This window comes from Protobothrops mucrosquamatus, unplaced genomic scaffold, assembly GCF_001527695.2.
Source record: "Protobothrops mucrosquamatus isolate PMUCROS unplaced genomic scaffold, P.Mucros_1.0 scaffold4748, whole genome shotgun sequence".
NCBI lineage: Eukaryota > Metazoa > Chordata > Lepidosauria > Squamata > Viperidae > Protobothrops > Protobothrops mucrosquamatus.
Window position 1 is genome coordinate 19,095 of NW_015390640.1, and position 11,918 is coordinate 31,012.

General features: G+C 36.6%; 1 protein-coding gene across 1 annotated transcript in view; it reads left to right on the forward strand.

Annotated features, from left to right (window-relative positions):
* The window catches only part of LOC107299274 (otoferlin-like), a gene marked incomplete at both ends in the record, with an annotated part of 34,482 nt that overhangs the window by 18,705 nt on the left and 3,859 nt on the right, over positions 1-11,918 (forward strand). The window contains 6 exons of the mRNA XM_015828637.1: positions 830-992; positions 2,089-2,219; positions 7,171-7,200; positions 8,701-8,829; positions 9,766-9,768; positions 9,892-9,958. Coding sequence (XP_015684123.1) covers positions 830-992; positions 2,089-2,219; positions 7,171-7,200; positions 8,701-8,829; positions 9,766-9,768; positions 9,892-9,958 — 523 coding nt within the window. The remainder of the gene's footprint in view (positions 1-829; positions 993-2,088; positions 2,220-7,170; positions 7,201-8,700; positions 8,830-9,765; positions 9,769-9,891; positions 9,959-11,918) is intronic.

Consider the following 11,918-nt stretch of genomic DNA (forward strand, 5'->3'; position numbering starts at 1 on the left):
TTTTAGAGTTTAAGCAATCCAAACTAAGAATTCAACATTCAAAATAACGTACTTAACCAAGGAAGCAAACTCTTCAGAAGTTGCAGTTCTCTTCTGCTTTCTCAACAATAGTCACAATAAAGACTGTTATGAAGCCTCTGAGGAAGATTTTCCAATTTAAGGAACCAACTCTCTTCTGTGCCTCAATAGCTTGTTGAATCAAGCCAGGCAGTGTAAAAGAGTGATGGAGTTTGTTTGTACAGGCCTGATAAGGTTAATTCAGCAGGTATTTTCTCTGGAGATTTCTTTTTGTTAACCTCTGTATCTATCATCTTTCTAAACCTTCTTCTCTCACACCTACTCCTTTGTCAGAACAGCTGTAATGCTCCATAGCATTAAGAGTCTACAGGTAGTCATATTCTGCTGCTGTGATTTACCTCCCCAAAAGTCTGGTGTTTTCCCTTCACTATTCTCATTAGAAAGTCCAATTATGTTGTGAATTTGGAATATTCCAAATGTTATAACTAGTTACAAATACCATATATATCAGGAAAAAACTATGTGAAAACCTTAAGAGCTATTGTGAGTGTTAGCCAAGGTTAGCAGGCTAAAGTTCTCCAGATGTCTAGACAACTCACTGGTGTTGACCATGCTAGCTAAAACTAATGGTAGTTGAAATCCAAAGCTTATGGAGAGCATTCAGGATGCCTATTTTAGTGATACAGACAATATATTAAGCTTGATAAATCCATAGCTTTTATTTAAAAAGCAGTTTTGTTTCCTCTGTGCCTCTTTCTTAAATACCAGAACCTGATCAATATCCATGACTTGTATTTATTTTTCTTTTCAGGATCTGCCTGAAAACGAACTCCTGCATCCACCCCTCAATATTCGTGTAGTGGATTGCCGTGCCTTTGGGCGTTACACCCTTGTGGGGAGCCATGCTGTCAATTCTTTACGGAAGTTCATCTATAGACCTCCAGATAAGAAGTCTCAGCACTGGAGCACTGCAGGTAGGGAATGAAAGAGAATTCATACTATGGGAATAGATGGCAGGAGAAGATCCACTTATGGACTGGTTGTCCTCATTGGCCAAGAGCATGACTTATTAATATATTCTAAGTATCCAGATGATACCAATAGAAGAGAATATTTGTAGCTCAGGGTTCAGTTGTGGAGTCCTTGGTGCTCTCTGAGCATAGTTGTTTTCTAGCAGATGTTTCCTTACCAAACTAGGTAACCTCATCAATACACTGCACTGGTGGTGATGATGTTACCTAGTTTGATAATGAAATGTCTGCAAGAAAACATCCAAGCTCAGAGCGCACCAAGGAATCCAGATGATAGTTTGCTGGCACAGAAGAAAATGAGAAATCTGAGGGTGAATGGCAAATTGCTCTTCATAGCAAGATGTTGAAGAGATTATGTTCAAATCTCACAATAGATAAGGTTTCTAGCTGAGTTCAGTCAACACCCTAAACTTAGTTGAAATAGAATTGAGCAAATTCAGAGTGTTAGGAGATATTGTCTTAAGCACATTATGTGAATTAGTCTCTAATAACAAAACATAATATAATTTATTTGTTCAGACATAGAAGATTATGGGAACATTTAATTGTATTTTGTTATTTCAAGTTTTAAGTTTTAGTGTGTTAGGAGAGTCATTCTTATATTAGCCTTAACAAACGAAGATGTTGCATATCTATGACTTTGCTTCTTCCACCTAATATGTGGCAGTAATAATAATGGCTATACTTAAATTATTCCAATATTTGGCCAAGTGATATACTCAGTGGAATTAGAAAATCAGCTGTGTAATACAAAACGATTGTGGTGATAGATGAGCCCCTCACAGTGATCACATATATTCAATATTTTGCTTCTTACTATTGTGAGGGGTTTTTTTTTCTTTTAAACCCCAGGTTCCTCCACAATTTCTTCTACATTTTTTCAACCAGATTTTCATTCTTCAATATTATATACTTTATCTCATCTTCAGACAATTTCAATCTAAAATATTTCATATATCTGTGCTCTCTCTCTTTCTCTTTCCTGAGTGTGCCTATTATGCACTCTTGTTTTTCCCCTATTTATTTATTTTCTGTCCAGCTAAACTTATGAACGCCTATGTGATTCTTGCAAATGGGGGGCCCTACTCTCACCCCACAGGTGAAATTGTGGTTAACATGGAGCCAGAGATTCCCATCAAGAAGATGGAGACCATGGTGAAGTTGGAAGCGGTAAGAAGAATCAAGGATGAGTTACAGAAGTCCTAAAGGGTTTGATGCATGGCACCCAAAAGATTGAATCTCTGATCAGTCTTTCATTCAAATAATGAAGTCTGGGTTTGCTCCTTTCCATCTGTCTTTTGTTTTTCTCCTTTGCTCCTATCCTTGTTGGAAAATTACTGTGTGTAATTTACAGCTCAGTTTACATTCAACAAACTCCCAGAAACTATGGTTGGGTCTATCCATGTGTTGTGAGATTAAGGATTTTTTAATAATGTCTTCTGACTACTAGTTGATATTCATGGATACACTCTGCCTTCTGCCTATCTATTCTACATATTGTTGTTACAGTCCTTACACTGTATGTGGTAGATCAAGGGTCTCAAAACTTGTAGACTTCAATGCCCAGAATTCCTCAGCCATCCATGCTACAAGTCTTAAAGTGGCTAAGTTTGGAGACCCCTGTTGTAGATAACTTCTGTATTTTTCTTCTTGGGCTATTGAGTCTGGTCTTTTGGTTCATTTAAAATGATTTAGATGCTTTAGTTGATTTGTGTGCTATAGCGATTTGTGTGCTATGGTGATGCCTCTGGGTGTAATAATCTGTTGATAGTTTCTGAGATGGTTTTGATGTATGTAATGTTATCCTTTTTGTAGCTTTTAGTGGTTGTAATATAGTGGTTTGAGAGTCAAGCACTTTTTGATAAAATTGTGTGGATATCCATTTTGTTGGAAGATGTTGTAAAGCTGGTTTGTTTTTTGTGTTTTTTCTGGTGTTCTGGGTTACTGTGATGTCTTTGTACTTATCTGAATAATGTCTTACCTAGCTCCTCTTGTGGAAAGCTGGACTGTAATTTTGGTAATGGAATATCTGGTTAGTGTGGATTGTTTTTCAATAGACTTGCATTTCTAATTTGCCATCACTTCCTCTGGAAGTGTAGTATATTGTTTTCTTCTTCCCTTGTGAATTTTATTCCTTTGAAGATGTTGATTTTTTCATGTGTCTTCTATAGTTGTTCCTTTTTATTATGAGGGCGTTGTCTGCATACTGGATCCATTCTTTTAGTTGTATCTGTGGAAGTGCTACAGTTTCCAGACGCTGCATTATGAACTTTGCTATGAGTCCCAAGAGTGGTGATCTCATGAGTGTTCCTCTGATTTGTTGGTATATTAATTCATCAGTTGTGTTTTCATTGCTCACACTTTTGAGCAAGGGTACCTTTTTGAGGTGGAGAGCAGCTCTTGCCCTTATGAAGCCTTGGGGATTACAGAAATGGGCAAAGATAGTGCGTACAAATCACACCCTTTCTCTCACATTGATGCACACTATATACTTAGAATTCCTGGGAAATAATACATGATTAAAGTCTGCCTCCCCCCAGTCCCCCCATATTTTTAATGGAAGAAAACAATGCTCTTGTGAAAAACTGTTGGGTAGCAGAGGTTTTAACCTACTCCTTTTCAAGCTCTCTGCTTCCTACCTGTGAGTGGTTAGTTCCCCCTATTAGAATATGCCGTGTCCATTTTCTACATTTGACAGTCTGCCCCCAAACTCNTCCAATGATGGTGTATCTGAGAAAGAAGCCAAAGTACCTCTCCTAATTTTAGAAATAGTGGTAAACTTAACTACCAGGCAAGCAATGGTCTTTTTTTTAATATCAAAGTGATATTTCTATACATGTACTTAACCACATCTCCTCATCTGCACTTCCCTCCATCCCTCATTTATTGGGAAGTGGGGGTTAATTAAAAAAACACAGTTCAATCAGGGAACATTACAACACTCAAAACAACATGGAACAAAATGTTCAGACCAAATTTCAAAACACAAAGGTTTTTATTTAGAGCTTTGAACACTTGAACCCACTATTTTGAACTCAGAACTGTTACCAGATGTGCTCCAGAAACATGACACAAGAATTTCTCCAAATATACCGTATATCCACCAGGGACCAAACGGTGTGTTCTGATGGATTGAGGTCCAGTAATGACAGATAAAATGTTCCAATTCCACTTAAAATACTTTTAATAACAAAACCTATTTAAATTTAGTATGTACCATTTGGGATTGAGTGGTGGTGTTTTTGTTTTAATATGAATAACAAAAGCAAATATATAATTAATATTAATGGTCTTAGTAGGGAAAATTAGCAATCAGTTTCAAAATACTGAAGAGCATCACAGTGCAGACTAGTAAAACAAAACAAAAAGAGAGTGAATTAAGTTTTGGTGCATCTGAATGATTTTTGAAGTTATCAGCTGCTGATTGCTTTTATTCTGTCTGGGTTTATTACCAGTGAGGAGTAGAGCCCATGTGAACAATATATTCTTTTATATATATTGCAACAGGCAATTTCAGAGTCAAAGAAGGAGAGGGAGGGAGAAAGAGAAAGAAAGTCTTGGAAAGCTGCCAGAAAAAAACAACGCAATTCTAGGCTGCATCAACACATCAACAGAAGGATAGTATCAAGACCATGTGAAGAGTTATTACTGCTTTATATTGCTTTCGTAAGACCACACTAGGAATACTACATCCAATTTTGGTTGCCATGATATAAACAAGATGTTGAGACTCTGGAAAGAGTGCAGAGAAGAGCAACAAAGATGATTAGGGGATAGGAGACTAAAACGTATAAGGAACAGTCACAGGAATTGGCTATATCTAGTTTAATGAAAAGAAGGACTAGGGGTGATATGATAGCAGTCCTCCAATATTTATGGGGCTGCCACAAAGAAGAGGGGGGGGTCAACCTATTCTCCAAAGCACCTGATGGAAAGAAAAGAAATAATGGATGGAAGCTTAACAAAGAGAGATCCAATTTGAAACTAAGGAGAAATTTCTTGACAGAACAATGGAGCAGCTTGCCTCCAGAAGTTGTGGATGCTCCATCATTGGAGGTTTTCAAGAAGAGTTTGGACAACTATTTCTCTGAAATGGTTTAGGCAGGGTGTCCTAATTGAGCAGGGGGTTGGACTAGAAGATCTTCAAGGTCCCTTCCATCTCTGTTATTCTATAATTCTGTAAAAGCAGTGCTGGGAATTATAGTCTTGTTTACCTGGCAGCTGAAAATGAGGCAAAAGTTGGGCCTTAAAGCTTCCATGCTGCATAGAGTCTAGCCAAAGGAATGTAGGAAAAAACTTGTTGGCTTGTTGCATTCAGTTAAAGGGCAGAATACAAATGGATAATCATGTCTTGGGAATTGGGTTGAAAGTGTGGAAACTCCATTTCAGAGAAGAAATCTAGAAAGACAGGTAAAGCATTCAGAGGATTGTTTTTGTACAATCCCATTAATCTATCTCAAGATTAATTGAAGAAAAGCAGACTAGGTCTGATCCACAAGACAGCATTTTAATTATAATGGTCAATGAAACTTTGAGATCCAATTCCTGCACCACTCTGTCTGAAATAATTTAGATTGTTCTGAATGTGCCTTGAAGCATAGCAAATTCTTTTTAATTGATGGGAGCAAATGACTTCCTCTCTGAGTTTTTCTCTTTTTTGCTATTCAAGTCAGGGACTCGAAATCATTGGCTTTCTGAGCAAGTAGTAACTGATGTGCCAGCCATCAAGGGAGTTTCCTAGCCAGGTGAAATCTACAGGCCTAAAGGCATAATGGATGGCTGTGCATGGGACGTTGTTTGGAAGAGTCTACCTATCTAGGAAAAAACCAGGACCATCAAGAGTGATTGAGTATCTTGATTTGGGAGTGCAAGTTGGATGAGCCTATTGTTTCAGCAGCCTCTTTGCAAGCATCCCCACAATATGTTCTCAGAATGATAAATGTATCTATCTGGCTCAAAAAGCTGGGCTTCTTCCCCTTCATTGATTTATGACACTTTGGCTTCTCCAAAGGCATTTTTTAAAATCATGGTGTTTGTGGGCAGGGATAATATTTAAAGAATGTTTATCACCCTTCAAAATGCCTGACCTTCCTGGTCACCTATCAGTAAAGAAGCTCATATTTTTTTAAACAAACATAGTGCATGAAATGGGGGGGGGGACATTGACAAGCCAATTCTATTCTGGTATTTAGGGAGAGGTGTGTATTCTGTTAGTCCTGACATATTTAGTATGACATATAGATTACCTCCACATGCTTTCCTAGTTTATAATTTTCTTTACCAGAGGAACTTTTTTTTTTCCTTTTTCACTTCCATGAACATTAAATTCCATTGCAAGGCTTTTGCAATACAGATCTTCCTATCCCACAGAATGACCTTTGATTTCTATATTACCCCTTGGGAGCCTTCTCCAAAGTCATACTGGGAAAGAGTGCTTGCTTCGTGCTTTTCAAATCAAACATTTTGGCAAGTATTGAAACTGTACATACTTTCAAAATGAGTGTCTTCCTAACAGAATGTTTTTGAGTTTGGCATGTTTTACCCAATTGATGGTGAACAGCTGGATGACAAGAAAAATGGAGGGGCAGGATACCTTTCCCCAAACCAGGTGCCCTGCACTCAGAATGCCAGAACTCAGAGAATTCCTAGTCACTGTAAGAAGAATTGCTATTGTTCCAAAACATCTGAAGGCATCAGATGGAGAAGACTATTCAAGGGACCTGAAGAGCAAGTGGTAAAGAGTTTCAGTGACTCTGTGGCCCAGTGTTTGCCTATACATGCTATAAAAGAATTGTTCGTTGATGATCCTACATAAAGCATAAAAATAAAATCAATTTATCATTAGCTATTCTGCATGTATGAATTAGAGACCTAGCAACAAATCTGGGCAGAACAGCACCCTAAGCTTCTTCATCCATCTGTAACATTCCTTCCATTGATTTGGGCTGTGTGTTACCTTCCTTTTTTGTTTGATATCAGACATGTGCTTGGGCTTCCCCAGTGGCTCAAAGATGCTGTACCCCTTGTTCAAGTACGTGCGCTACAGACAGCAATAACTCTCCTTCATTTTATTAACTCTCCCATGTTTTTCTCCATTCCACATTCCTTTCTCTGGTGACAGAATTCTGATGCTGTTGTGAAGGTGGACGTGGTAAGTGACAGTAGTGCTTATATGTGTCTTACTAAAACATCTTCTCTGGCATCTGGAAACAATTTATAGTAACACGATCTTCTTACATTCAGGGAATAAGCTGAAATTGCTCCCTTCTTGGATGGCCTATGTATAATAAGAATAGACCAGTAAATATTTGAGACTGATAGATATCCATTGTTCTTCCTGAAAGTTTGAGGAAAGTTTTTCCCAAGGTCCTTTGCTATTACACACACACAAATACACACACACATACAAACACACTAACACAGACATACTTGGAATTCCCAGCTTATAACATAAATTGCAGTTTTAGTGTAAGGAAGAAATGTTGGGGAGATATAGATACATATGGATACAAACAAAAACATAAAAATGATTTTGGGCCATGGTAACAGGTACTTCAATAAATCTGTTAGAAAATAAACTAATGTATTGCAGTATCTGCTGCCATGGCCCAAATTCATTTTTATATGTATGTTTGTATCTGTATGTATACTACTGTATATACTGGTATGTGTTTACTTATATGTATACATATGTGTATGTGTATGTGTATGCATGTGTATAATTTTTATTAAATAATATTTTTGCAAAATTACATGATATAAACATGAACAAGTTGAAAAGAAAGAAAAAGATAAAACTAAAAATGATGAAAACAATAGAAATTGAGAAAGAAAAAAAAGAAATACTTAAGAAGCAACTTTCAGTCTTCTTTACAGACATACTTAATGCCCTTTTTCCTCTTCAAAATTACATAACATAGTTATCTTCATATACAGCCCTTTTCAGTCAGTACATTCTCCATTTATCCATTTTCTGAAAAAGTCCATCCGTTGCCCAAATTTATTGACTGAGTCACAACATACTAACCTAGATAATCAGTTAACCAATTTTCTAGATTTGCAGGATACACTGATCCATTCAAAAACTGAATTAATTCTTAGAATATTCTAGCACCCCAAAGCCAGAGGGGCTATAATTTCTGTTTGGAGAAGCTATAGGACTTCCATAAAATATATGTGTTGGGTGAATTACAGCTACAGTATAATCCTCCTATTTTACAAAAAAGAAATTTAAGTACACACAAAATACTGCACCAAGAATGGTACCTGTGACCCACAGGCCAAGGTAGCTCAGCTATTCTATAGAGCACTGTTTCTCAACTCAGCCATTTAATAGTCCCAGAATTGCTCAAGAAGTGTTGAGAAACATGGTTCTAGATGTACAGAAATTAAAGGGGGTTGGACTAGATGACCTCCAAGGTCCCTTCCAACTTTATTATTATTATTATTATTATTATTATTATTATTATTATTATTATTATTATTATTATTATTATTATTATTATTATTATTATTATTATTATTATTATTATTATTATTATTAACTGTCTGGATTTTTCTGCATTGATTGAATATGTCTCTCTAGAATCTTTGGCAGAAATTTATTTTCCATTTCATAACTATCTCTCACTTCTTTTCCACTCTCCTACAGACAGAAGAAGAGAAGGAGAAAAAGAAGAAGAAGAAGAAAGGAAATGCAGAAGAAGCTGAGGATGAGGAGCCTGATGAGAGCATGCTGGACTGGTGGTCCAAGTATTTTGCTTCCATTGAAACTATGAAGGTGGGCAACTCACTGGCAAGCAGTACGGATATTCCGAAGGTTCTCATTTAGTTTATGTCCTGCAGGCCCTGGACTCTTTTAGATGTCAGAGAAAGAAGAAGTTCTCAGAAGTATCTAGTAATTCATCCGGCAATATTATCCTCTTAGATGAAAGATTATGTGAGATCCATGTGAGATTTCATTCTTCATGAACAAAATATTAATCCAACTCTGTATTCCTGACTATGAGATATACTTGACCTTTCCAAATTCATTTATTTTTAAGGCATTGTTAAAAACAATCCTAAAGCAGTCTTTTTTTTTTTTTTAGATTAGATTGGTTGTGGTATTTTTCTACTATTCTTACCATGGGGGGGGGGGAATCACTCTATTATGTCCCTCCCCTTCAGACTTCATAGTCTACATTCCGAAGAACTATCTGAATCTTTACAGTACTAATCACCCATATTACACGGATAAGCTCAACTCTATTCCTGTAATTCCATTGTGTTACATTGTATTCCACTGTAAGGGAAAATCAACTCAAGAAGCTTGGGGAACTCTGAAAAATGGAATTATAAAAGCCCCGTCCAGTTCAATACCACTAAAAAAGAAAACCAAGAAAAAAACAACATGGTTGCACAAAAAACTCTCAGACCAACTGAGAGGGAAAAAAAGGATAGGTTAAAAAAAATGGAAAGAGGGACACATATCTAAATCAGATCATCAATAAATAGCCCAAACCTGCAAAGATGAAGTTAGGAAGGTTAAGGCTTTGAAGAAAGTAAGGCTTGCAACAAATTTCAAAAACAATTTTAAAAAGTTTCTTTCAACACATAAAAAACAAGAAAATAGTCAAAGAAACAGTCAGTCCACTAATGGGAGAAGATTTCAAAGAAGTAACGGGCAGTAGAGAGAAAGTATTATTTATTGTCTTGAGTTAAAGTATAAAAACAGGAAGTATTGCATTTGAATTCACCTTTCTCTGTATTTCTGTTGTTTGATAAATGATTACTGTCCATGTGTTGGAAGAGAAATTGTGCTATATTTAACCATTCCATTGGCTAACTTTCATTTTTCTAGCTACTTCAGCAGCAAGAGGCAGCTGCAGCAGAAGCTGAAGAGAAAGAAGAGATGGACACAACTGAGGGTAAATATTTGAAAAGTAGGAGGAGAAAGAAACAGGAGAGGAGACCTTGTGGTTCTTCCTTTACAAAGAAAACTCTCTCCAACAATAAGCAGGCAAAACATTTTTTTTCACTGGAGCTCTTTAATAAGGAAGCATTTCCCTTATTGATTGATTGTCTGCTTACAGAACAATTAAAGACCAATACATAGTCATATTTAGCAAATCCCTATATTGGGAATGGCATACGGTGCTAAAGTGAAGGACACAAGAACTGTACTGAAGGACAATATCCTTATGAGGATATACAAAGAGTATATTGATGCTCATGGGAGTTTATAAAACAACACTGCTTAAATTAGTAGAAAATATATGGGGGGGGAAGGATACTTTTTCATAACAGTCATACTGTTTTCATAATAGCCATTTGCCATTCTAAATCGCCTCTTAATCTGTTATTGTGGCCAAAACCTGGCTCTCCTAAAATAACCAGATCACTTTAAAAGACAGAACATATTTTTACATACATGCATGCATGCAAGTAATAATACAGCATATATTGGACCCCCATCAAAGCTTTGATACTTTGCTGAGTGGCTATGAGCAAAAGCAGAACCAGACCTTATATATCTTCGACCCACTGTATTTCAGGGCAAAGAAAGGCAAAGGCAAAACAAAGGGGGGGGGGAAGGCAGAGATGGTAGAAATGACAGCAGGATATAGGAATACTTTAGTTAAGCCCATCCATGTGACTTCATTGCTTATCCCTTCCTACTAGGCCAGCATGCTTTGAGGTATGGTCAATGAACAGAAGCAGTCTACAGGTAGTCTTCAACTTAATAATAATAATAATAATAATAATAATAATAATAATAATAATAATAATAATAATAATAATAATAATAATAATAATAATAATAATAATAATAATAGTAAAGTTGGAAGGAACCTTGAAGGTCATCTAGTCCAACCCCCTGCTCAGGCAGGAAACCCTATACCATTTCGGACAAATGGCTGTCTAATCTCTTCTTAAAAACTTCCAGTGTTGGAGCATTCACCACTTCTGGAGGCAGGTTGTTCCACTGGTTAATTGTTCTCACTGTCAGGAAGTTTCTCCTTAGTTCTAGGTTGCTTCTCTCCTTGATTAGTTTCCACACGTTGCTTCTTGTCCTGCCTTCACTTACAACCACAATTGAGCCCAAAATTTATGTTGCTAAGTGAGACATTTGTTAAGTGACTTTTCCTGTCACATCTGCTAAGTGAATCACTGCAGCTGCTAAACTAATGATATGGTTGTTAAGTGAATCTGGCTTCCCCCATGACTTTGCTCATGGGGATGCTGCAACGGTCCTAAGTGTGAAAAACGGTCATAACTCCCTTTTTTCAGTGCCTCTGTAACTTTGAATGTTCACTAAATGAACCACCTGTAGTTTACCAGGCCACAGGTTTGTGATGATTCTTCCCCCTGTTGCCACTTGGGCTCAGTTCAGCATGCTGAGAATGTTTTGGTTTTTTTTTAACAAGGGAACTTCAAGCAGTTCATATTTCTGGGGGATGAAGAGAGTAGTAGCATCTCACAGGTTTGGTAGTGAATGCAGTTTATATGTGTAGATGTGGGAGGGGGGGTATATTTAGCATCACACTGTTTTTAGTATCTGCATTTTAGAAACTGTAGGACTAGCTGAAAATGAAGTTTATCAGTTTAGTTTTCAGACAGACTCCTCTGTTATTGTTACAGAGTGTCATAGGGTAATTGTGTAGATTGTAAACAGAGCAATAGCTGATAATAATAATAATAATAATAATAATAATAATAATAATAATAATAATAATAATAATAATAATAATAATAATAATAATAATAATAATAATAATAATAATAATAATAATAATAGTAAAGTTGGAAGGGACCTTGGAGGTCATCGAGTCCAACCCCCTGCTCAGGCAGGAAACCCTATACCATTTCAGACAAATGGCTGTCCAG